Source organism: Lathamus discolor, chromosome Z (assembly GCF_037157495.1).
Source record: "Lathamus discolor isolate bLatDis1 chromosome Z, bLatDis1.hap1, whole genome shotgun sequence".
Classification (NCBI taxonomy): domain Eukaryota; kingdom Metazoa; phylum Chordata; class Aves; order Psittaciformes; family Psittacidae; genus Lathamus; species Lathamus discolor.
Window position 1 is genome coordinate 83,906,505 of NC_088909.1, and position 26,738 is coordinate 83,933,242.

At 37.4% G+C, this 26,738-nt stretch overlaps 1 protein-coding gene across 1 annotated transcript in view; it reads left to right on the plus strand.

The window, feature by feature from the left end:
* The window catches only part of TNPO1 (transportin 1), a 67,338-nt gene extending 53,473 nt beyond the window's left edge, over positions 1 to 13,865 (plus strand). The window contains exons 21-25 of the mRNA XM_065661227.1: positions 2,287 to 2,362; positions 3,155 to 3,254; positions 4,675 to 4,749; positions 6,753 to 6,895; positions 8,415 to 13,865. Coding sequence (XP_065517299.1) covers positions 2,287 to 2,362; positions 3,155 to 3,254; positions 4,675 to 4,749; positions 6,753 to 6,860 — 359 coding nt within the window. The 3' untranslated portion in view covers positions 6,861 to 6,895; positions 8,415 to 13,865. The remainder of the gene's footprint in view (positions 1 to 2,286; positions 2,363 to 3,154; positions 3,255 to 4,674; positions 4,750 to 6,752; positions 6,896 to 8,414) is intronic.
* Positions 13,866 to 26,738: the final 12,873 nt, after the last annotated feature.

Genomic DNA, 26,738 nt, shown 5'->3' on the forward strand with positions numbered 1-26,738 from the left:
ACCACAGCTTTGCCTTCCAAATCAATCCTTAAATGCCTTACTGAATTGAAATTTCTGAGGCTTGTTTCTTTTGCATTTATAGAGGGCATGTTCTGGTATAAAGAGCACCTTCCATACTTTAGCAAAACTTTATTAATAATTATGTTTCTGTTTTACTATTTTACTAATTGAGACTCTCCCCTCCCACCCCTCTGTTTGAAAACTAATTGTCTTGTAAGGAAAGTATGGCTTAGTCATTACACCTGACAAGATTTAAAATTATGCAAATACAGTGGTACAGTTGTATTTTTTTGAGCTAAGCAAAGGATTAATTGGAGAGAGATTTTTCAGTGCATATTGTTCCTCTGTTATTCTCTAAACTTAAATGCTGCAGTTTCTCTGCTCCTATTCCCTTCCCCCATTTAGCATGGAAGGTGAACTGAAATGAAAAAATTACCTAGTTGTCTGGCATATTATAGGTACTACTTTCTTGCAAAGATAATTTTGGAGCATACACCTACTTGTTGTGAAATACACCATGGAATAGTATAGCAATAAAAATTCTCTTTCCTCCCGCCCCTGCCCTGACACCCTTACTCCACACTAATGGATGTGTAACACCTGTAACAGAGAGGCATCCAGTACTTAAATGTTTGCTTCCATCATTGTTAGAGAATTTTTGGAAGCATCCAAACACTGACATTTTTTTCTTTAATTTTATTTTTTTTTAATTCTCTGAATAGTTACTTTAAATGTGGATGCATAACTGCAAATAAATGTTGAGTGTGGTGTATTTATTATAAGTTTGTTGTGGGGTATTGTGCTGTGTGCCACTAGTATGTGTAAGAATATCACTGTTTTCTGCTTTAGCTTCCTATGCAGTGAGCTATGAAAACACTTCTATGGAAGCATTAGACCACCTTAAATAAAAGTAATTGTGTAGAAAATAACCAGTACATACAAAAAAGTTGAGCTTTCTCAGAGATTACTGTTCCTTGTACATACTGTAGCTGTGAGAATTTACAGATAAAACTTAAAAATATATTTTCATTTGAAAGTAGCACTTCAAGTGCAGTTTTGTAAGTTAGAAGTGCTGAAGATTTTAGACACTGCATATTGAAACTGAGTAACATCAGGACAAAAATGTACATTGCCAGTGAGCTGCAGATGACATGAAGTGAATATATTTCAAACTGCTAGTATATCCTACACCAAACTTTTGTTGGAGAAAGCATCATCTGCTTTATTGCATGTTTCATGAAACTGTTCACAAATGCCTGTTAATTAGAGTGTTGCATAGTATGTCCCTTGAACATAGGTTTCCTTTCTCTGCTTCATATAAATCTGCTGGATTTTAGTATTATTCATGTATTTTGCTTCAAGTGATCCTGATACATTATTCCCCGCCCTCTCCTTTTTCTAAAGATTAATCTTTTGTGAGTTGAGCAAACACCATTAAAACACATTTGCATGATGATATTCTCCTTCAGTCTGTCCCTTGGAACAAAGGACCAAACTACCTAATCATGTAATTAAGCAATTTTGCTTTTCATGTATCTTTATGCCTTGGTCAGATTCTTATACAACTTCTGTGAGGAAGCCTTTTGTGAACAGGAGAAATACTTGGATTAAAGAATCGATTTTTCTTGCAGTCAGTTGCTGTGAGTTAGCAACCACTTTAAATCAGAGGATTTATGATATTATTTATAATTACAATGTTAAGAAGACATATATTTCATGCTCTTTCAGAAGTGTTTCATTTATTTAGCGTTTTCAGACCACAATATTTTCCACACAAAAGTATTTATAAATGTATCTTTACTTATAAAGTAAACCTATTAAAATCTGAATTCTAAACATTGACAAAAAAAAAGTTTAGAATACTTGAATTTAAAATCAAAAACAGTTAATTCCTTTAATCAAGAGTTACCATAATATTGCATTTGAATAAAAACTTCAAAACTTATGTTAGGTAAATTTACTGTAAGAGATTACTCTGAAGAGGACAGAATGACCGCTTACATAAGAAAGCCTCTGCATTTTAAATTGTGTTTTTGGTGTTCTCTCATTTACTTCTTTAATTTTTCTTTTACCCTGGAGAGTATACCATATATGTTGCTGCCTCTTATATAGGGGGTGGTAATAAACAGCACTGGTGAAATCTTATGTTTATTATCATACACAGATTCTGTTGGTTTCTGTTTCTGAGTTATTTGTTGTTTTTTCTTTATTTTTTCTCCTCCCCCCTCATTTGCTCATGTCTTGGTTGGCGTTTGGTGGTGTATAACCGTGATTGCGTTACCTTAGCAATAACAATTGGTCGTCTTGGTTACGTTTGTCCTCAAGAGGTGGCCCCCATGCTACAGCAGTTTATAAGACCCTGGTGTGTATTATTCAATCTTTTTTTTTAATTCATTTTTCTTCACTCTCTTTCTTTCTTTCTTTCTTCTCTCTATCTCACTTTTAGATATATTTTCAGTTGGTTACAAAATCTCAATCCTTAATCATTGCCAACCATGTGACTAATCTTGTCCTATCAGGTTTGTGAGTTTTTAGTAGCACCGTCATGTATTCTTTATGTTGTGGCTAACGACTAATTATGCATGGGATAAGATTGTCACATGCTTGCTGTGTTAAAGCTTGACTATGAAAGAGCATTTTAAAATCCACCAGAATGATAATACGATGCATGCAAATACTATAAAATTTAAACCGTGCATTACTTAAAATTCAGTCTGAGGCTTGAATTGCTGTAAGGAATATATGTTATAGATTTGTTATGTATAAAATAGCTTGCTTGCTGCTGTAAAACTTAAATAACTGTTCTGTAAGTGGTATCTGACATAATTCATACTGTGATAGTATTATATGTCCCGCTTCTAATAATGATAGTTTTTATAAATATTACAGATACATGTCTCTTTTGTATTTAATGGAATACAGGTCACACTTTCTAACTGTATATAGTGCAACAGGAGAACGAGATTCTGTAGATGATTCCTAATGGGAATTTACTAATAAAGACTGTGCAACAAATGTTTTTTTAAGAGTTCAAAATAGTGTTTCAGACCATCTTATCAGTGTGACTTATTCCATCAGATACCATGATCTAGTTCTAACTTGGTTGAAGAAAAAAGTAGTAGAGTTAGCTAAGTTTTGCTTTCCAACTTGCTAGGTGCACCTCTCTGCGAAACATAAGAGACAATGAGGAAAAGGATTCAGCGTTCCGTGGGATATGTACCATGATCTCGGTCAACCCCAGTGGAGTAGTCCAAGTAAGATACATGAATAGATCTAAACTTGTTTTCTTTACTCATGTGAAATGTAGTGAAAGCTGTATATGGAGTGTAAAAAAAAGTTCAACTTGACGTGATTCCCTGCAGTGCATGATGTAGCCTTATTACGAGGTCAAGGAGGCCAAAATGTTTATATTGCTAATGATGCATATTAGGATGCTTAAGTAATTATCACCTAGCAAATGAAAGGAGAAGAGTCTTATTAAATTCGGATTTTGCCTTTTAATTACAAAAAATATGTAAGTAATGAACTTTGGTTAAAATAACTGCATTTTGATACTTGTTGGGTTGTAGTCAGGATCTGTATGAAAATCCAAGGGAAAAATTTACGTACTTAAACCTATTCTCCAGATGTAACCTATGCTTTTAAACAAGAAACAGGACAAAAATAGTAACCACCCCTTCATTCTTAGAACTTGGGTAGGAAAGATGCTGTTTCAACTTTGGATATGTTGCTTAGTCAATGGACAAGGAGCATGCATCTCTTTAAAATAAAAGGTACATCTGAAGAATACAGTATGACGTGCTCTTTAGTCTCCACACCTCCAAAATAAAGTTGTACCAATGTAACATTTTCTAAGAGGAAAAAGAAGGTTATTTTCCCTCTTCTCTGTCTGGAATTCTTTGTGAAACACAAGAACACCTTGTTTTGAAATTTTCAGTTCATTTCACTTATTCTGTACTTAGCATTTTCCTCTTCTGCTGTCCATTTGTTCTTTCACATTCCATAAGGGGAAGGCATGACCAAAGATTCTCTTCATTATCCCATCTCTCTGTCTTTGTAGTTGTTATCCTGAGTGCCTACCCAAAAACAGTGGCATCACCAATGTAATGATTAGATTTGTATTTTACTAGTGTACTAGGAGGTAATGCATGACAGCAGATGGGGGATTAGGGATTTTTGGGGTGGCTTTAGTTTTAAATCTGTATGATAAACATTCTGTGTATCCTAGAAAAATCTTTTGGCTCTGCTTAAAGAAGCAAAACAGCTTTTTTCCCCAATTGGAAACATGTGAGAGAGTGTTACAACTGTATTCCTGAGTTTCTTGCTGGTTATTAAGGTGACTGATTCTTGAACTTGGTATGTGTACTGAAAGAATTAACCTTAGACAGCTGTGTTGTGGGAGGGGAGAGCTGGGGTTTCAACTGTGGTTTTTGTTAAATCAAAAACCTGATTAAACAAAGCAATTCCTACAGTCAGCTGTTTCTATTTCCGAACACTTAGGGGTACAATAGCTTACTATTATTGTCTGAATTAACTGGAAAATAAATACACAAAACCAAAAGCAGTTGGGAATTATAATTGAAGACCCTACATAGTTCATAGAATGAACATCAAGCATTGTTTTCAGGCATGTAAATTGAGATTTCTAACCTATGTGATTGTTTAATCTTACAGGACTTTATTTTTTTTTGTGATGCTGTTGCATCATGGATTAGCCCAAAAGATGATCTCCGAGACATGTTCTGTAAGGTAAGGTGTCTAATATAACAGTATATCCTAAGGGTAGTTGTTTTGGATCCTTTGGGTTTTTTCTTGTTTCCTATTTCCACTGCTAGCACTTACTGTATGTGTGGTCATGGAGGCTTCTTTGCAAGGCCATACATTTTCAGACAGAACAATATAAAAATCCTATCCTAGTTAGCCTCTTGGATAACTGGTCTCCTCTGAAGGAACATCAGGTCCAGGAAATGCACAGCTGATGAGTATTTTAGTATCAGCAAAAGGAAACAGCAAATACTTACAAGCTCAAAAGGAAGTCCAGGATGCAGTCTGTGATGATTGTCCAAAGCACTCTCAGTGAGTGTTTCTGCACTGGTCCTTCAGCATTGGACTCTTGCTTCAGTTAGTTAGACTCCTCTTTTTCAGATTCTTCAGAAGTTGTCAGTGTGGGATCTAATGCATTCAAACTAGACACAGTGGTTCTTCGTCATTAGGCATACGGCCACCCTTCCTTTTCAGAGTTTATTCTGTTGTGCTTTTTGCCATGCAGGAAAGGAGACAAAGCATTCCTCAAGTGATGGCATGCACATTTTTAGATTACTTCTTCATGAATACATGATTGCTGTAGTCCAGTTAGGTGTTTGTCCAGCAATAATTGTGCCTTTCAGAAACATTGCAAAAAAACCTGCTTGTTTTGGTTTGTTCTGTAGCACTATAGCTGAGAGAAAATACCACTCCCAAGAGCATGGGTAGAAGAGCTGCCAGTGTTGAAGCCTGATATATGCCCTAAGAATTTTATCACTCTATAAAAGCAAGTTATCTGAAGACTGTAGCTGCTCACTTGCTTTAACTCTACTGGAAGATTATTTTAATAGTGTTCTTTTTGTCTACCTGAATATTCTTAGATTTTCAGTAGTTTCTTGGCAGCTGGCTAATCTGACTCTTTGAGTTAGGAAAGAGAGGCGAGCCTGCTTGTAGAATGTCTCAGGGAGAAAAGCAGTAAGTTAACTGGTGATACTCTAATGTCCTGTTGAAGAACAGCTGGCTTGAGAATGTTGTGTTGAGCCTGAACTTGGTGCCATGAGCTTTAACTTTCCTGTGAGGATATGTTCATGACTGACTATTCCACAATTTAGTATCGTTGACTTTAGAAAAGAAAACCAAAACTTTGGATTGTCATTGCATAATTTCCTGTGAGGAGGAGCTGTTTCATCTGCTTTTGTTCTTTCTAATGTTTGCCTTTCAACCTCCTGTTTTTAGAGCTAGCATACTAAGAACTTCTAATAGCATCATTTAATTTTTGTGGGCTTCAGTTAATTTATAATGTTCGAAGATCCAGACTGAAACTGGTAGGGCTTTTTTCCCCTCTTTCACTGGCTTTTGACTACCCTTGACTGTGGGTCCCTGTTCTTTCAAAACACAAAAAACGTTAACAGCTTCCTTTTTAGTAAGAGTTGTCTTACAGGTTCGACGGTAAAAAAAAAAAAACAACGTTCTTACAGGGTGCTTTTGTATTTGTGCTAGAAATTGACAGGTTTTCATTCTGTTAAACTGCAGTTAACAGCTGGCTGTAGTTTTTGCTCAGCTTTCTTCCCACAACATACTGTACATTTAAAAAAGAAATGTGAATATAGTAATCTTAACATATATAAACTGTGTCAATTGGTAAAATGTATACCATTCTGAAATGGCCTAACTAGGTTTTAAGTCACCTTGCTCATTAAAAATACATACAGATATGTATTTACAGACTAAATTTTGTGGGTAGCTATACTGAGCATGTCACCCTTAAAAGAGCATTTCAGTGAAGAAAGACATTACTAGACTTCTTTTGTTTCTTAGTACAATTTAATTCAGTATTAATTAAATACAATAAAGTCAATTAAATACAATTTAATTCAGTATTAAATTGGAGAATTCAAATGGACAGATGTACAGCAATATATACAGTTTGCATCTCACTGTATGTGTTGCTAGTAAATAATGTATCCTCTGTTTAGTGATTATCTTGACTTCCCCTCTCTCTTTTGTAGATTCTTCATGGATTTAAAAATCAAGTTGGGGATGAGAATTGGAGGCGTTTCTCTGACCAGTTTCCTCTTCCCTTAAAAGAGCGCCTTGCAGCTTACTATGGAGTTTAACCTCATGCACTGTAGCTGCAGTCCCATAATTAGAGGTAAGCACACATATCTTCCTTGCTAAACAGAGCTATATAACAAACTTCCTCCCTGTTTGCATTACATGAAACATAAATAATTCATCAGACTAGGAATTTTTCAGATGTGCTTCCTATGAGAAGTTTAAAAAAGGGATGATAGTATACCTAAATGATGGTAGCTGTAGCAAAAGCAAGTGACTGTCTTGCTTTATTTTTACAGCTAAATAAAAAGTGAGTGTATGATATGCACGGTTAATGCATCAAGATAAGGTTGGAAGTATAGGTCTAACAAAGCACCTGTTCAAGTTTAATAAGCAAAGTGATGAGTATAATCCTCAAGCCATTATATGAAAGATACGGGCTACTTTATGTCTTATGAGTTAGTAATCGCAGATGTGGTCCAAGCAGGACTATTCCTCTAGGATAGGAAAGCAAGTTTGCTAACACTGTAGCCGTGAGAAGTCCAAAATACTCTTAGCCAAATATTAGATGATCTTTGCACTGAATAGAGGATATTATGCTGATTCGTAACTTTACTGTAACTGTAGAGCTTGACGTTTTGGGGAGGTTGATGTGCTTATTATTGCCATGTTCCATTTTGTGCATGAATTCAGATTGTTACAGTTTTCTGCAGAGAGTGAAAAGAACAACAAAAAACAGTGATAGTACATTCTAAAGTAGTTACATTGTTATACCACCTTGCTATCTGCAAGGTGCACACTCTATGAAGCAAATTTCCCCTGTGTGAAGTAGTATGATACTATATACTACCCAAAAAAGAGGGTGAATTGTTTATTCATTCAGCTTTTATATAAATTTGATATTTTCTGTAGAATTTTTGTACTACAATGATGAGTAAATAGCATAATTCTGTTTTATTGTTGAATAGACGATTATTTAAAAGTCGGCCTAAGATTTTTTCCAAGTCAGTAATGTAAGAAATCCTCTTTGAATTGCATGTTGATCTGACCAATGGATTAAAAATAAATGAATTTCAAACTTTAAAATATTTTTCCATTAGGGCATTTTAGTTCTCTTGTAAGGGTGTTTTCCTACTAAAGAGGAATCCAAAGTGATAAAATCTGCCATTATTCTTAGTTTGACCTGAGAAGACACTATGCCTTCTCTAACAACATAGTTGTTCTAACAACATAGTTATGAAGTTGTTAGTTCAGTAGCAATTATGTTTAATGTTCTTTCTCAATGTCATAACTACCTCATAATTTTGTGCTAAAAACAGGTAAGCTTGTTAGAATATATAGGACTGCTCTTGTTTAAAATCTAAGCTTAGCTACAATAGTGGAACTGTTACTGTAGCTTTAAAGCATACATTGTTGTTTCATGAATAATAATATAACTGATATAAATGGGCTCTTTTCTTAACAGACTTAAGAAAATCTAGGCATAAATTTGTTTTTAAGTTAAAGGGTGGCACCTACTGCTTAAAAAAAGGCTAAAAAGGTCACTGTTTATCACAGAGCTGTCACTTAAGGTTCAAGGTAAGATTTAATTATACTTTTATCTTTTTCTTTTACAGGTCCTTCAGTCTGGGAGACTATGAGGGAGCCTCTGCACCCAGGGAAAATGTTACCCTTTACTGGGGGGAAGGGTAAACCAGTAGGGAATACAGTACAATCCCAACCCTACTGGGAGGGGCGGGAGGGAGGTGTTGCCGTCACTGTATTAAGTCGATGTTGGGAAATGTTTTAACATCTGGAGCCTTTGTGGGTGGAAATCTGTCTCCTATTACAACTCTGCACTGGATGTGAAGAAGAAAAAAAAAAAAAAAGGAATCTAGTCACAAAACAGCACATTTTGGAATACTGTGGGGAATTATACCAAAATAAGAACCATATAATTGAACCATAGGGATACGTAAAGAGGAAAACTATTTTGCGCACAATAAAAGAAACCTAAGAATGGGGGTCACAAACAGTAAAAGGCTTTCTTTTTTCTTTTATGTTTTTTAAGTAAGGGTTTTCTACATTATTTCATCCTGCTTGATGGGATTCCTAGGTATTTGCATGTTGATGAAGACCTACACAAATGAAGTTAGTACAGTTAAAATGCAGCTTGTGTCTGTGTTAGGAGCAGGCACTTGCAGTGTACACTATAGAAACCCCATCATAAAGTAATAAAGGTTAAGTTGGACAAAATGAAGCAACCTGCAAGCTGCCAAATGAGTCACTCCTTTCATGTTTAGGATAAGGGGAGGGTCACTTCAAAGGAAAGATTGACATTTTAATTTTTAACATTAAAAGAAGAATTAAAGTAGTGGATATGATTTGATTATTGTACTTCATTAGATTTCATTTCTAGAGTAAGGCATTATTCTTAACGTGCAGTTTAAGGTTCAGGCATGCGTTCTGGCTCATAGTGATCAGAAGTAATTTTAATTAGTGGGGAAGTAGCATGCTTGCATAACATAGAGTGAAATTGGTATACATTTACCTATGTTGCGCCAGTTTTGTGTTGCAGTTTACCAATTCAGTATAGCCCTGCATTTAAAATTCCTTTTAAGATTCTGTGGATTTTATTTTTATTAAGAATATAGATATAAAGTACTGTAGTTAACAATTAGGCCTTGAAATACCTTTTTAGGATCTGTTAAGAATAAGATTGATATTGTATTGTGTGTAACCTGCACAATGTGGAAAGCTGATATAGCTGTGCAAAATACTTGCCTCTGTGCTGTCAGTGTGATGTGCTTTCTGCATGGTTATATACTAGTGATTTTATCAGAATCTCTAAAAATGAGTTACATGGTAAGACCCGTTAAAGGCTGCATAAATGTTAGTTGGCACGTAAAGACAATTGTAGAAGTTGATGACATGATTGCTCTATTTGTGTTTATTCCCACTCAACATATTCTACGCTTTCTTTTTGTTCAAAGCATGATCTTAAAGAGATGTTTAAGTTGATGGATGTAATGCAGGGTATCTACACTGTATCGGCGCATGTTGGTGGCCCTTTGTGATGTAGTTAAATGCACAAGGGTGCAAGTTTAAAGCTACGGAGTGAAAGTTGGTTTGGATCCTCTTCATTTCATTTGTTTAGCTTTTCTGTTGTGTTTTTTTTTTTTTCCCTCTACTTACATGTATTCCTGTGAATAAATCCTTGTTAAGTTAACCCTTTACTTTTCCTTCCATGTGTATTTTCTTATGTACTGTGAATGTGAAATCCTAACTAGTACACTTGATCTTGTGTCCATCTGAAAGTGGCAAGTCTTTAATAATTTAGATTGCCTAAAGAGTATCCCATGATGATAAAGGAAAATGGAGAGATTTTTAACTCTGCTGGTCAGAGGTGAAGCCACACCTTTCCATTTTTCAAGTGCTGCATAATTAATCTGCAAAACAAAATTAAGCCATAACAGCCTTTTTGTAGATTTAGTTTCTCACCTTTGCATTGCAAAATGGATACTGGATAACAGTTTTGGGGGGTTTTGTTTGGTTGTATTTCGTTGGGGTTTGTTTCTGGTTTTCTTTTTCCTTAGGAACTTGCTCTTTGCATGGTTCTGTTCTTTGACTGTTGAATGATTTAGCCATTGCACTGAAGTTGGAGCTGTGTGAGTGTGAACTTATAAATGCTGTTTAAAGAGGTTTGATTTTTTTTTTTCTTTAAATGCATGGTAGCATGCATGTTTTAAATGCACCCCACTTCCCTTCCCTGGGTTTTTGTTGGCTTTGCAAATTTTTAATGGGTTATGCCTGAAGAAGAGTTTGAACATGTACTATATGAAGTACATTCAGTAATGCTAGTACATAGTATTTATTTGATTTGGTCAAAATTGCATGTGATAACTTGCTTTCAAATGGTATTACTTTGGTCACAAATATAAAATTCCGTCTTAACTAATAACTCTGAAGTTAATTAGTAATAGTCACTAAAAACACTTTAAAACCAAATTCTGAAAGGAAAAAAAAAAAAAACACACACCCCAAACCTTTAATATGTAGCAAGGTGGGATATTATTTTGGACCCAAACTTGTTTTAATTTTGAGTGTGTTTGAACATTAAGGAAGAGTTTCAGAGAAATTACATTAAAAAGTCTGTAGAATAGAAAATATGCTCAAATAATACTGTAGCATAACAGCTAGAATCTGAGTTTAACTAAAAGTTTTAAATTTCAGAAAGCCCCTTTAACCAAATAAAACCACTCCACCTCACCTTGGATTAGCTTAGGATGCCACTTTTGTACATACATATTTTAATAGGTATTTATACAGATGTGAACTGATCTGGTATAACAGCAAAAGGAAAATAATTAAAATAAGGCAGAAATAAATAGTAATGACAAAAATTAGTCTTTTCTATCAGTAAGTTCTCTCATGGTATATTTTAAAGCTAATAAACCATATTCCTAACACATCATATAGCGCAGACATTTGCAGAAGCCATTTAGGGTGTAATGTGAGGTAAGAAAAGTTCTGAATCAGCATTAACATTTATAATTCAATTATTGCATCATGGGATATATAAAAAGCATCTTAATTCTTGTGGTGTAGTCTTGACAGTTCTTGAATGTTGACTGAATGTTTCTACTGGTAGAATTGTGAGTTTGTCTTTGTTACATTCCAGTGTTTCTGCCTCTTGGCATGCTAAAAGCACGGCTTACTTCATTTGCTCCTTACACACTGAATAAAGTGCTGTTAGTGTGCTAAACTACAGAAATAGCCGCTGCTAAGTAATGGTGTAGATTTTCTACTTGAATATTCTTGTTGTAGGAACCTCAGGAGGTCAGTGTTTACTGTTTTTATATATGCCTTTTTCCTGTTTTAAGTTTCCCTTTTGAAGGATTCTGAGAGTGAACAAAAGCTGCTGATCAACCTAAGTTGGTAACAGAAAGTGTATTGAAAATCCTTATAAATGCATCTTTATGGCAGTTCTAAATTGCTGTTGAATTAGTCTTAAGTGAAGTTCAGTACTAAATTTTTTTTCATTACACATTCAGGAAACAACTTGTTTCATTTAGGGGAGAAATATCAGAATAGTTCATTATTTTAGCCAGTGCAAGCAAAAATAATAAATTTTGTAAATTTTTTCCAAAGCTTGATTATTTTCTAAATCAATAAATATGTATATATTTAAATTGTAATAAGGTAATTCTTATGCTTTAGTTTATTGCTCCTTAAAGCTTGTACTCAAAAGATAACTTTTAGAAGAATGGGTTTAAAGTTTATAATCATTATAATTTTTAAAAGTTCTGAAGTAGCATAAATTTTGTAATAATATGGATACACACTGTGATTTTTTTTTTTTTTTTGTTAGGACTTTCATTTTAGCATCAATCTTAATTACTTAGACTGCATATATTGTATAATAGTAAAAATGTATATTTTAAAACTTCAAGTGGCTTTCCTCAAGTGAAACTCGTTGCTACTTAGAAATACTCAAATACTAGCTTTATCTCAGGTGAATACTCTTGTACCCTTTTTTTCTTTTTTTTTTTTTTAGAACACATGCTAACAAAAATGTGTCTTAATTATATCAGTTTATGTATTTCATTCAGACAGCTCCTCTGTCTTAATCTAAATTAACCTTTTACTGGGGACAATAATGACTTTTGCTTCACCTATTTTATTCATATTGAATGTATTAACAGATAAGGTGCAAAACCATTCTTCCCCTGAGGAGAATGCATCCATATTAAAAAAACTGAAATATTTATTGCAAAATGCTTTAAATGCAACATTATATTGGAAATAATTTGTTTCTGATTTTGTCAAGGGAAGAAGTTGGAATTTAACACTAACTGCTTCAATACTGTGTTTTTCATGGGGATGATAGATGCATAAAGCTTCTATATAGGGTCTAAAGAGTAAATTTTTGTCTTAGATAAAGGTTAAGCTTTACAGTGAAATGGCAAAACATTCTGCAGTTATCTTAGATGCTGGTGTAGTTTGCGTACATATTTGTTATATATTACATAAGTATTTCCAGTAACCTCATCATGGCTAAATAAAGCTTGATCAGTAGCTGTGTGTTTCACTCGCCTATGCATTCTCCAGAATGACTTGCATCCATCAGTCTTCTAGGTATTCTTCTCCAATAGAAATTTTGTGATGCAGGCTGATGCTTGCTTTTTGCACTTAATGGTTGGAGCAAGCCAGCTTTAGGTTATTTTAAATGGGACACTGAGGGGAGTACTTTTGCTGCTCGCCCTGTAGAGTATACTCTGCTAGAATAACCATGATGCTTACTTGAATGTACTTACATGAGGGAAGTTTAAAATGGCTCTACAAGATGAATTGTTGTGTGGTGTTACAGTATATTTAAAAATAAGCCGAATCCACATCTCGAAGAATTAGCACTTGCAGTACAGTATCATTTTCTATAAGCTGCTTCTATTGTGCTATTTTTGCCTTGGGCATCTATTTCCTTATTTTGGGTGAGCAACAAAATTGAGAAGGCCTGGGTGTTTTTTGTGAGGAGAGTGATTAGAAAAAAAAACACAACACATTGGTATGAGCACGTTCATTTGGCTGTTGAATTCTCCAGTGTAAGCTTTTTTTCATGGGGATAGGTAGTTATGTTGTGCATTGTCTGACTTACTAGACACGTCTAAAATTTCTAATTGGATGCAGTATACAAAATAGTTTAAAGGTGACTGGATCTTTCTGCTGACAACTTAGGTTGTATGAGTTTTGCTTGAAAGCTTTAAATCTGATGTGTCTGTATCTGCCACAATGTTGGAATGTTTCCTTCAAACATATCCTCCTGCAACCTCTCAAACTGTACTAAATTTGAGTGATATTTCTTGAAGTCTGCCTATGTGCTAACAGAACTTCATTTTAAATAGAATATGGTTTTAATTTTTGATAAGCTGCTGAATTTTAAAGAGTTTTTGGGGCCACCAAATATTTTGGATCATGCAGAGAATATATATTGTACTGTAGTAATTTTGTATTTACATTTGTATGATGTGACATAATAGATGTGAATGTTAATCACTGCTTGACTATGTTAATAAAGTTGTTTAAATATAGATGTTGCATTCCAATTTTTAATGAGAGATTAAATTTTCATATTAAATTTACGTTTTGCCTGACCCAGTAGCGCACTCTTCTGGTTCATGCATGCAAGTTCTGGAGTCTCTTGCGTAAGAACCTAAAAAAAATTACCTTTGGATAAGTTAAGGAAGTCAGCTCAGTTTAGATGCTTTGTGCTGGCAGATCGATGTATAAATAGGAGTGTTGGGTGATAACTGGTAACTGCTTTACTATTGAGAAGTGCTATATTGACTGTATTTTTGTTTCAAACAGCTGATGTTTGCTAAGTCTGACCAAATTGGGGAGGGTGGGAGGGGATGGGAGTTATTGTTTGTGCTATCAATAATGTGAATGAAAAAAGGAGCTAACTGGAAATAAACTAAAATTATTCAAGACTTTGTACCAAAACTTGAAGTGGTCTTAGTCTAATTTTACCTAGCTTTTATGGGACTGTGATAATACAAACTATTTAAGGATCTGGCCTTCATTTATATAACTTTCTGACACAAGAGTCTCTAAAATGGAAGTATGAAACTAACAGTAGTAGCTCTCTGGACAGAATCCACCCATGTTGACTTAAACATTTTATATTCAATTCCAATATTTAGCAGTTGGTCAGTAGCACATAGACAATTCAGACAATTGCAGGTGTCTAGCACAGCTTCCATAGTGTAATTATTAAATTCATTAAAATGCATCTTTAAAATTACATATTAATAAAATTTATAGTAAAAATTAATTGCTGCATACTCAGCTGAAACTCTGCTTAATAAAGGACTTCAATTTCTGCCTCTGGAAAGGGGAGAAGGCTGTGGGATATCTGTTAACAGCAGTGCAGGTGTGTAGAGACAAAGTTGATTAGCAGGAGAGCTCCTGTTTGTTGGCTGAGTGTACCGGCAGCTGTGTGGGAGGGCATGAGGTTACATTTTGTTTTCCTTCCACCAGCCCTCACCAGTCCTGTGGGATACTGAGGGTAGAACATCTTGCTGTCCAATGTTTTGTTCAAGTTTCCAGCTATCAGTTTATGGACTGATCTTAAGCTATGGCCTCTAATTTTGAGTCTGAGGTTAATTACTACCTGTATGTACAAACAAGAGATGAGTAAGTATGAGCATCTTGAATAAGTGAAGTGAATGTTAGTGACTCAAATTTGTGGTCAGATTGCAACAGTGCAAAGGTCTGTACTTTCAACATGGGTCATGCTATTTCTTTAATTAAAAAAATACATCTAATTTAAAGATGAATTAAAAAGTATTTCAGTAGGAATATTGTGTAAAATAATTCATATATGTCAAGAGTAGATTTTAGTAGCTTTTGTTATCCCAGAATGACTTGCAATGAAATACAGTTATATAAATAAATATGTAAAGTGCATTTCTTTCAGAGGTATTTACCCTTGTTTTGTGTATGTGCAATGTATACCATCAAAACCTTCCAAAAGACACCCAAATGTTAGTAACGGCAGGCTTAAAATGACGTTGTTTCCAATACTCAGTCCGCTTTTGAAGGAAACTGTGGCTGGCATATGAGGCACGGACTCCAGCTGTGGTGCAACTAAAGACGTTTATTGAGTGAGCTTACAGGCTTTTATAGTACTCTACCTAGCAGTTAGTAGCGGTTTCCTTTGGTACTTTTCCATCACGGAGCAATGTTCCTTCTCCATATGCACACCATGCGCGTCTCCAGCCAATGACCTTACTGATCACGTGCCCTTTCAGCCAATCACATTACTGTCCATGCATCTTTGCTTAAGCAACTTTTTTCAACCAGATAGATGAACGTTTCTCTGCTACCACTTCCTACATTGTTAACTTCCCTTTCTCCTTGAACACACGTTCTTTGGCTCCTTGGCACACATTTCCCCCTTTTTTGTTAAGCTTTGCAAAGTGAGTACAGTATGTGTTTGTGTGAGCATCACTTGATTTATGCTTTGATTTATAAGCTGCTGGATACAAAAAAGAAAGAAAAACATGGCAGACAGATCATAATCATCAATAATGCTATAAGCCCTATTACAACAAAGCCAACTATGTGTCTAAGCCAAGGACCAAAATCTCCCAACCAAGAAAACAGCCCAAAAGGGTCTCACCCTTGGTTTCATTGCAATTCCCCAGATAGTTCCTTGAAATCCTGAATGCTTTTGTGAACTGACTCGGAGTGATCACTCACATTCATGCAGCATGTTCCATCGAAGTCCTCACACCCATGCCTATGTACTAAAAGGAGAAAATCAGTCTCTGCCCTATTTTGTTTTGCATGATCAAGGCGGCCCGCACTTTGGCTTCGGTTCTTTGCAAATTGGTAACAAGCATCCAGATGACATGGAGTAAAAGCAAAGCAAAGCGGTGATGCCTAGGCTCCAAAACCAAAGTTTTACCAGTGTGTTGCCCAGATATACGGGGAGTCTTGGGAACCTGGAGATAGATGCTGTTACTTCCAAAAACACAGTCCTTGGCTTTCTTTATCGCCTTCTCTGCTTAAGGAATCTTAAATCACGCAAGAGCAGCTTCTTGACATTAGCCTTTGAGAACAGAAGATTCAAATATGATATTACTTACAATAGTTACTTGTGCTAACTTTTGCCCTTTTTTTTTTTTTTTTTTTTTTTTGTGGTGAGGATGATGAAACCTGCTTTAAATGACCCTCCTGAGCAGGGGATTTGGACTAGATCACATCTCATGCCAGCCACAGGCTATTTTGCCTGCCCTTCCCTCCTGGATGGCCCTCTTATAACAGAGGAGGCCTTCCCTCACATCAAGGTCTGTCATGGCATGTGTCCTCACTGAACAATGCCTGCTGGGTTGCAGCCAACAGTGGAGCAAAAGGTTTTTCTTGGTGGCAAATGCAGAGGCCAACCCAGCCTTGCCCTTGACTTATGGTAGGAAGCATTTGGCCAACTTCAGTCCTTGCACCTCGTCAATGCAGGGTTTCATGGGCCTCACCCAGTAACATGTTGTTACTATGACAAAGCCCATACAGATTTATGTTAGCAGTATAACTACAACAGGGTGCAGCAGCGTGTTGAAGATGCTGGTGGCAGTGGGGGACCAGCCAAAGAAAGAATTTCCCACAAGTGGGGTTCTCCCATCCTTTTAATTGGTTCCATTACCTGCTTTATAACACTACTATTGTATTAGAATCTTTCTAGCTTCTGCCTTAGCATTTTCTAGAAGCTGCTGTAAAAACATCTCCTTTAGAAGTGATAAATCCATATGATGATACAAGGTGTAGTTTCTTATTAGCAACTGGCTAGTAAATACAGGTGGTTTATACACAAAATCACAGCCTCTAATAATAGCAGGCATATTCAAGTCTTTCCAGCTGCCCCCAAGTGATGTTTTTCAAATCATTCCTTTTTCTCTTCCTCTGTCTCCTTCCACTAAAGGTCTTCAAGGTCAGCTCCCGCAGCTGAGGCATTGGGTTCTTTAACTTGTTGGTCCAGCTCATGGTATGGCTTGACAAACTTTGCAGGCAGCCATCACGGTGGGAGGACACAAGCATACCCCTTCCCCCAGGTTATCAGTTCCACTGGCCCTTCCCATTTCTGCAGGCACAAAGGAGCACAATACCACATTTGCTTTTAAGCCACGAGGATTTACACCCATGGCAATTGAAGACTGAGCTGTTGACTGACAGGGCACGACCTGACGATTTGCTTTGCTTGAGAAGACAACAGGTTAGTGTTTCTTTAAAGCAAAGGTATTCTGATGAAAAAGGAACGTGAAGCAGCTGCAGAAGTAAACTGCACAGTGTTAACAGTTAAGGAGTCAGCTATGTCATTACCCACATTTAAAGGGCCAGACAGGTTGGAATGTGACCTAGTATGACCAATAAAACAGAATAATTAATGCAGCAGGCAATACAGGAGCCCTACAAGCCTCTGTTCTGACATCTTGACATGCCCCAACCAACTCGGCAACGTCTATAAATTTTCCTCTGACTGGGGCCAACACAGCCCCGCAATCCCCACACCTGCACCCTCATATGCTAGCCGAAATAAAAGTGCACGAGCAGCCCCGTGACCATCAATCTGCCTTTGCAGAGCATTGTCCAGTTGATCTGTAAAAGACACATAGGGCTCCTGAGACCCCCTTCTGCAAACACCCATGAAAAAGGTAGTCTCCCCCCACCCTCGATCCAGGCACTCACCTCCAGGCCCAAACAGCCACATGGGCGGCCTGCTGGAACACCAGAGGGTTTAGATCTGAGCTATGAAGCCAAACAGAAACCACATCAATCACAGCGACTGTCTTCAGTCACTATAAATTCCATTCTATAAGCAGTCACTCCTCAGTTTGTTTCCCAGCCCGACCTTGCACTCATGCACACAAACACTCCCTGGCCTGCTCCAGACGCACGTGCACTATCAGCAATTATTCTTCTTTAATTATCCACATAGCGCGAACAGGATGGCTTGCAGGTTTTTCTGTCTCCTCCTTTCCTACTCTCTCTTCATTGTGAGCTGCTTTGTCCAAGCCCAGCCCCAGTAAATCCCCTAATTGGCTTAGCTTTTCAATCACTTGTTCAATGGGGTTTCCTTGCTCTGATAGTACTATGGGGTTTTTCCCATCCGCCCTGTTTAGCAATACAGTATCTGCTCCTTCCTCCATGAGGCAAACTGGCCAGTTCTGGGGTTTCTCCCCTGGCCTCTGCTTCAATTTATCCAGTAAATTCTTAATCTCCTTGGGACTATAGTCTGTCAATTCACTGTTCTTACTTGTCTGTTTGCCCCGGTAATCGTCTTACATTTAAACACGTGAGCTGCGCTGGCTCCTATTACTTTTCACGTCTGCCTCGTCTTCAGTATTTGATTCTGACTCAGTGGTACCCGAGGCTCTTTCCTACAAAATACAGCAATAGTGCGATGGGCGCACATAATCCTTCTGTAATCTCTGGTTCAGTCGGGCTATGCCACAGGTACAGACTCCATGAGTCTCCTACTGATGTCTCTGTTTGGGCACCACTTGTGGCATATGAGGCACGGACTCCAGCTGTGGTGCAACTAAAGACGTTTATTGAGTGAGCTTACAGGCTTTTATAGTACTCTGCCTAGCGGTCAGTAGCGGTTTGCTCCTTCGGTGCTTTTCCATCACGGAGCAATGTTCCTTCTCCATATGCACACCATGTGCGTCTCCAGCCAGCGACCTTACTGATCACGTGCCCTTTCAGCCAACCACATTACTGTCCATGCATCTTTGCTTGAGCAACTTTTTTCAACCAAATACATGAACATGTTTCTCTGCTACCACTTCTTCCTACATTGTTACTTCCCTTTCTCCTTGAACACACATTCTTTGGCCCCTTGGCCAACAGGAAAGCAGATGCAATTATGCTGCACATACATGTAAGTGCAAGGTCCTGCACCTGGGTCGGAGCAATCCCAAGCACAGCTATGCATTGGGCAGAGAAGAGATTCTGAGCAGCCCTGCAGAGAAGGACTTGGGGGTGCTGGTTGATGAGAAAATGAACATGAGCCGGCTGCACTGTGCGCTTGCAGCCCAGAAAGCCAACCGTATCCTGGGCTGCATCAAAAGGAGCGTGACCAGCAGGTTGAAGGAGGTGATCCTGCCCCTCTACTCTGCTCTTGTGAGACCTCACCTGGAGTATTGTGTGCAGTTCTGGTGTCCTCAACATAAAAAGGACATGGAACTGCTGGAACAAGTCCAGACGAGGGCCACGAGGATGATCAGGGGACTGGAGCACCTCCTGTATGAAGACAGGCTGAGAAAGTTGGGGCTGTTCAGCCTGGAGAAGAGAAGGCTGCTTGGAGACCTCAAAGCAGCCTTTCAGTACCTGAAGGGGGCCTACAGGGATGCTGGGGAGGGACTCTTCATGAGGGACTGTAGTGACAGGACAAGTGGTAATGGGTTTAAGCTTAAGCAGGGGAAGTTCAGGTGAGATACGAGGAGGAAGTTCTTTATTGTGAGGCACTGGAACAGGCTGCCCAAGGAAGTCGTGAATGCTCCATCCCTGGCAGTGTTCAAGGCCAGGTGGGATGAAGCCTTGGGTGGGATGGTTTGGTGTGAGGTGTCCCTGCCCATGGCATGGGGGTGGAACTAGATTTTCTTCATGTCCTTTCCAACCCTAACTATTCTATGATTCTATGAAGTGATGGCATATATGGAATTCTTTTTGAAACATAGTTTTCAAGGGGTGTTTTGTGACACCAATTCTGTTTTGCCAGACATTCATTTGAATTAGAAAAGTGAAAATTTAGGTATTTATTCTGTAGTTTCGGGTATAAATCATTTTTATTGAACCTTAATTTATATTTAAAACATGGAAATAAAACATGTCAAATACAACATTTTATGCTGACAGTTTTACCCAGTTTAACTTCCCTTATTGCCTCTTGGTAAAATAGATAGTCATAAATTTCCTTTATTAAACATACAGGGGAACTTAAAGTCTTTCCCTGTGGTAACAGCATACAAGTTAATTTAGATGTGTAACTACTGCACTATTACTATAATTGATATCAATATTTTAAAATTTTCCATGATTTCTCTCTGCAGCCCCTGTGCTTAACCCAAATGACAAATAGAATTTTGTTTCTCTGGTAAAGCACTGTGTGCAATGAGAAATTACGTTAATTTGCCAGTCCTTTTACCTTGAAATGACTGTCAAGGAATGCACTTATGTGTATAGCATATTTAATCTGCAGCTTTCTCGGGATATCTTTCAGCTTTACATTCACATTGATTTGGTTAGGGGTGGCTTGTAGGTATAGAAACTGAAGGATTCCATAGCCTGAAAAATGTAACATAGTGAATGAGACCATAAAAAAGATGGATGACTTTTGACACTAATAACAGGGGGGAAAAAAATGCAAATTGTTTTAAAACTAAATTCTGAGGTGATATTTTTCTTCCCACAATTGCATCTTGAACCAAGGCATCTTTCAGTGTCTTCCTTTAACTTTGTCATTATCTGAAAAGGAAATTTTGAGTCCTCTTACATCGTGGTGGGTTTTTTTTCTCCTTAATGTATTGATAGTCATTGTCATATGTATTTTTCATTCTGAACTGTACATGCTCAAATAAATATTTTGGAACCAAGTCTCAGCTAACCCTAGGCATGTATATACATGCACATTTTCCTTCTAGAGGTAGGAATACTTTGGAAGAACAGGTTAATCACATGAAAAGGTAAGAATTCAAGTGTTCATTTTCTTGAATTCTTTACAGACCTTAGTGTAAGGGAGTAAGATAGTTGCATCCTTTTCTCCAGTACTGTCCCACAGGAAGATTTATCTAATTTTATTTTTGCTTATCCCTTATTATATTCTCCTTATTGAAGGCCTTAAGCACCAAAACTGTTGTCACCTTTGGGCCAAAATGAGATGGAAGCTAGCTGGAACCTCAGACCGAAGCTCTTGTTTGTTGCAAGCATTCACTCATCTGTTTCTCAGTCCATAAAATGGCAGTGATCAACAAGGTGTTGTTGGGCAAAGAACTGTCTAATGTAACAACTTAATATTTTAGTTTGTCTGATTAAGAATCATAGGCAGGTTTCTACTTTCTTTTTTCTTCTTTTTTTTTTTCTCTCTCAAAAAAAACCCTGAATCTTAATATCTTAATTTCAAATTTGGCATAAATAACAAGACGTTAACTGATGTGTGTGAAGACAGGAAGCCCTCTATATCGCTACTAATACAAGTTTGCATATCTTTGTAAGCACTTAGGCATTAGGACTTTTATCAAGGTGATAAGGACACTATGAAGTTCACGTCTTTCTTCCAGCCGCTCAAGCTAGTGGCTGCCATTAGTAAGCACTACCTAATATATCTATGGATGCTGTGAAAAATCAAAGGTAAGAATTATATATATTATACCATGACTTCTGCCCAAATGCAAACCATTCACTGCCCATCCTGTTCATACTGCCATTCTGATTTTTAATATGCAATCCTAATTAAGTACCTGTATAATCAAATAATTTCAAACAGCTGCTTCATGCCTAGGCAGCTAAATAAACCTGTGCAGACTAATACCTATTTTTTGTTACTTCATTTACTATCTTTCAGAAATTTATTCTCAAACCTTTGCACTTCCTCATTAGTATAGTAATAAGTTGTATTTGGTTTAATTAAGAACACAAGTGCCATTTATTCTACTATACTGTACTCAGTATAGTGTTTCTGTAGCAATGCAACTTCTCAATATATTAGAAATCGCCTAGGATTTTTCTCTCAGGCCTGGAGTGTGACTAGCAAAAGTCAAAATGCAATCTACAGCCATTAAATTATTCCAGTTTGTAGTTACTAATGTTCACCAATGCTTTTTAATCCTTCCATATGATTGAAGGCTAATTTGATGAAACATACTTTTGTAAGCAACACAGCAGAAAAGTAATAAAGGTGGAGTATTGGCGCCAAGTGACTCATTGTGAAACAATCCTGTTGGGTTCATAATTTCAGTAATTGAAGTAATGAATGGGATGCAATCAAGCTTGGTGACTAGATCGGTAGAATTGTGCATTTAAATATATAGTGAGTCAGATAAAGCAGCCTAATGGCGTACATCGTTCCAGGGATTTTGAAAATTGCCATTAAAAATTGCTGTCAATCTTCAACAGAACACAGACATCAACACTACCTTTGAAAGAACTTTGATGAGGTATTTTACCAAGTTGAAAAAAAATCAGTTGATCTCTTACTCTAATAAATATGGCTAACTCTAAATCTGTGCACAAGTATTTTTGCTTATCTAAAACTCAGAGAAGACTTTAGAAACATCCATCCTACCCAGAAGAGTAATGCAGTCCATAATCTCAACAGCGTGGTCTTGTCAGACAATTTGAGCTTTTACATATACTTTAAAAAAGTGCTTAGCCTGCCTGAAGATTGTGATGGAGAATTGTCAGTACCCTTTGAATAAATATTTCAAGTTAGCTGTATTTACTGCTAATTTCAAAATCTCTTTCTCCTACTCAAATATACTTTTCCCCTAAACTATTATAGCTTCAACTTCTGTCTATATGAGTTCATTACACTTTTTGTACAAAAAGGCTGCAATAAATGTTCAGTCATGAAGGTAATGTGTAGATCATGAGCAAGTAAATTATTAAACTTCTCGGTAATGTCTGCATGTGTTCATGTACAATTGCTTGGTTAGAACATAATGTTTTTTAAAATATGTTTTAAATCCTAAAAAGTAACCTGACTACATACCAGAGTTAAACGACTCTTGAAGGGGATTTTGCTAACAATTCACTATCTTCCTTTTCCTCATCCCCATTGGTAAAAAACTCTGGATTTTTTAATTTCCTTTTGGTGCTCATAATCTTTGGAACATACCTCAGTTGGCAGTAAAAATTCCTGTTTACCAATCAAGCTTCTTTGGGTAGTTAGTTTAACAAGGACAGTAGAAAGAAAATGCATTTTCCAAGACATCCTTGATCTGATGTATGAAATACCTACCTGGTGGATAAAATGACCCCACCTCCATTTGCTTCTTTAGGTTCTCTTTAAAAATAAAGTGCAATGGGAAATTATCTATCGTACTTGAATCAGTTTCTTACTCAAGTTTAATTAATTAACAGCTTTAAATATCAACTGGCTTTTTCACAGTTCATTATAACATTAAGTAATGTTATTACCTAAATTATTTTTGGCAATTATTTGGATTCTTTATTCTTTTGTTCATCTTAAAATATTTAGTGTATTTAGTTGTAGGCTCATGTATCAAGTGCTTTACTAATAACTAAATGCAGTTCTTTTACCTAGAATTCATAATCCATTTTCAAATGTCTAAGACAGAAGGCAAATTGACATAGTTACTACAAGTAAAAATAAAATATACAATCTTTATTTGTCAGTCATATTAATGCCTGTAGTCTAGATGCAATGTATCTATAAACATCATATTTGTCAAGTTAAGTAACAACTTAGTGTATATAATACCACATCTCAGATGATCTACACCCTTTAAAAGAACTTTTAAAAAACACACTTTTGAAGACTGTTGAAAATAAGTTAATATTAACACTTATAAAACCAGAAGCTGGAAGCATGGGAGGATGGATAAATTGAGGAATCAGGAATGCTTTTCTGAAAGGGAAACTCTGAGCTGAATAACTCCTTTCACATGTATGCAACCCGCACTAATGACAACTGGAATGATTTTTCAAAAATTAGGATAATATTTGTGAAATATAACTGTTAACCTGTATGGCCAAAAAGTCTCTTAAGCTCTTCAAACCCTTCCTGCGAGGTCTGTTGTTGTGGTTCTTCAACTACATTCATATAGATGACAAAAATAGGAGAGGAATTGCTTTTTCTTAATTCTCCACTGAAAAAAAAATCAGGAATCCAGAAAACTACACATATCTTTCATGAATACTGCTGAAAATATTCTATGGTAATGCTTGTTCTATTATACAGGATTAACTGTGAGGTTATGGCTATCAAAATACTGTTCCTTTCTGTCCACCCCCATTGCACCAGGAGAACAAAGGAATAATTGTACTGAGACAAACAGTCTATCTAAGCCAGTATCCTGTCCTTGGCAGTCAAAATCCAAGAAAGAGGATAAGCTTAAAGTATATAAATAATACTACTGCAAAGTATTCTCACAGGCTTCGCTAACTTGCAGACCAACGGGCTTCCAGAATGAGTGGTATTCCGTTGATTTTGTATTTAGTGATCCTTTAAGAAGTTCTAGGAAAGCCTAGAAAATTTATCCGGTTTCCCCTTTGTTCTAGCTTGATTGAATTCTCAGCCTGGGCTGTCACTAGGAGGTATTTTTCATTTTTAACTCACCTCCTCTAGTCTTGTGAGTTCTCTACCTCATATTCTTTCTCAGTCATATTTTTCCAGGCTGAAGAATTCTAGTTTACTTGGTGGCTGTTAGTTCCCACATCTTGGATTCTTTTTTGTTGCTTTTAGCTCAGTTTTCTGAGGGGCTTGGTTTTTATTGTTGTTGTTGGGCCTTTTTTTGTGCTGTTGGGTTTTTGTTTGGTTTGTGGGTTTGGTTTGGGGTGTTGTTTTTGGTTTGTTTTCTTTTGGCAGGGGAGTGTTGGGGTTTTTTGGGGGGGTTGTTTGGGGTTCTTGTTTGTGTGTTTGTTTGTTTAAGATAAGGGGTACCAGCAGTGTGAGCAGCATTCATGGTACAGATGCCCATACACGCAGGTTTACACACTGCATGCAGTTCTCTCTTCCTTTCCTAATATGTCTAACAATTTGTGTTGAATATGACTGAGCATCAATCTCTGCCCTTAAGTACTGTATATAGCTGGTATCATAATCTCAAGACCTCACGTGAGTGTTGCTTAGAGTCTGTCAGCTTCTAGAATAAACTGGCTCAATACTGACACAGCACATAAAATCACCTCTTCATCACAGCTCCATGTACTTACACTGAATTTTAAATTAAAATGTGAGATACTGTGTGCTGGTATCTGCTAAGAGCTGTTGCTGGGTATTATGCAAGAAACATGACTAAAAATCTGTGGAAACACCGACTTGATGTTGCCATGGCACTGGCAAAGTGCACAGACTGATTCATTCTTCATTCGTGCTCATTACATAGTATCCAGCAGCACATAAAGCAAGGTAATCTGTAATCTAGGATTTTCTTACCAAGGCCAGTCTCCAAAGAAGCATGGGTTAACAGAGCTGCTCTTGGTAAGGATTTTGCAGTATATGCTACTTTGATGGGTAAGAGATAAGATTGCCATGAAGCATGTAGGATAGGAAAGTTTAAAAACAGTCCTTTAGTGCAGGTAGTGCTAATTTTATGACAGCATGTGGAGTTAGAGAGAAAGTTCACTCCTTAGAAGTTAATTCTGTTGTGGGGAATTCCAGTGTGCCTTAAGAACACAGCTACTGATCCTGATCATCATCCCTATCAAAGTGGATTTCTACATAACTGTACCTATGCCGCAGGATGCCTTGTTCTGCTCTATGCCTTCCTAGTGTCTTAGAGAATGAAAGCCAAAGGACATGGGTAATAAGGCAGGCAATATTTTTCAAATTAGAAATTACAGGGTTTCAATGAGTGGGAAGATTTTGAATACCCAGAACAGAGTATCAGCTTCTTACTTCTTGTATCTTGGATAAAGCTTTGTGCTGACAAAGCCATGATAAAGCGCTTACTACGTTTGCAAGGGATGACAAACTGCAGCCCTTCACATCACTGCTGAAACCTGGCCCTCTGGTTTTAGTCCACAATGAAAACCTAACTGCTGTCTTGGGCAACGAATCATCCCACCAACATAGAACAGGAACTCTTGGGGGGCCCAGAAAGAGCCCAGCGGTGCCAACTCTGCCATGAGGAGTATATTGAGATACTGCCACTGAAAAGCAGCACGGCAGGTACAGACTGGCCACAGGTGGCACTTGAGCAGCTCTGTGTTCTGGTCCAGCCATCAGCATCATCCCAATGGCTAATATCTCAAGCCAATGAGGGTCTGGAAACTGAACTTCAGCTGAAGATGAATGCTTGAAGCGAAGAGTTTCTCCAGGCTCTCTGGCTTTAGGTGAAGAGCATCGTTTTTAGGAGCAAGCCACAGGGACTGTAAAGCCCTGAGAGAGGAGGCAGCTGAGAGGATACGATGGGGAGCAGAGAACGATGCAGTCCGAAGGACTACCTGCTCCGAACGACCGTGGCTGGAACGGCGCTTGGCCCCTTCCAACAGCTCTGCCGCACCCCAGGTCACCGAACACGATTTTACTACAGGCCCTTGGCCCTGCCCGCTGCAACGACGGCCGTGCCCCTCCACGGCGCGGGGTCCCCCTCAGCGGACGTCCCCACCCACAGCCCGCCGCGCCGCCTGACTGCGCATGCCCTTGTGTGTTTGGGAACACACACGCATACACACGCATACACACGCTGTGCGCTTGCGCAGGCGGCTGGGGGCCGGCGGCT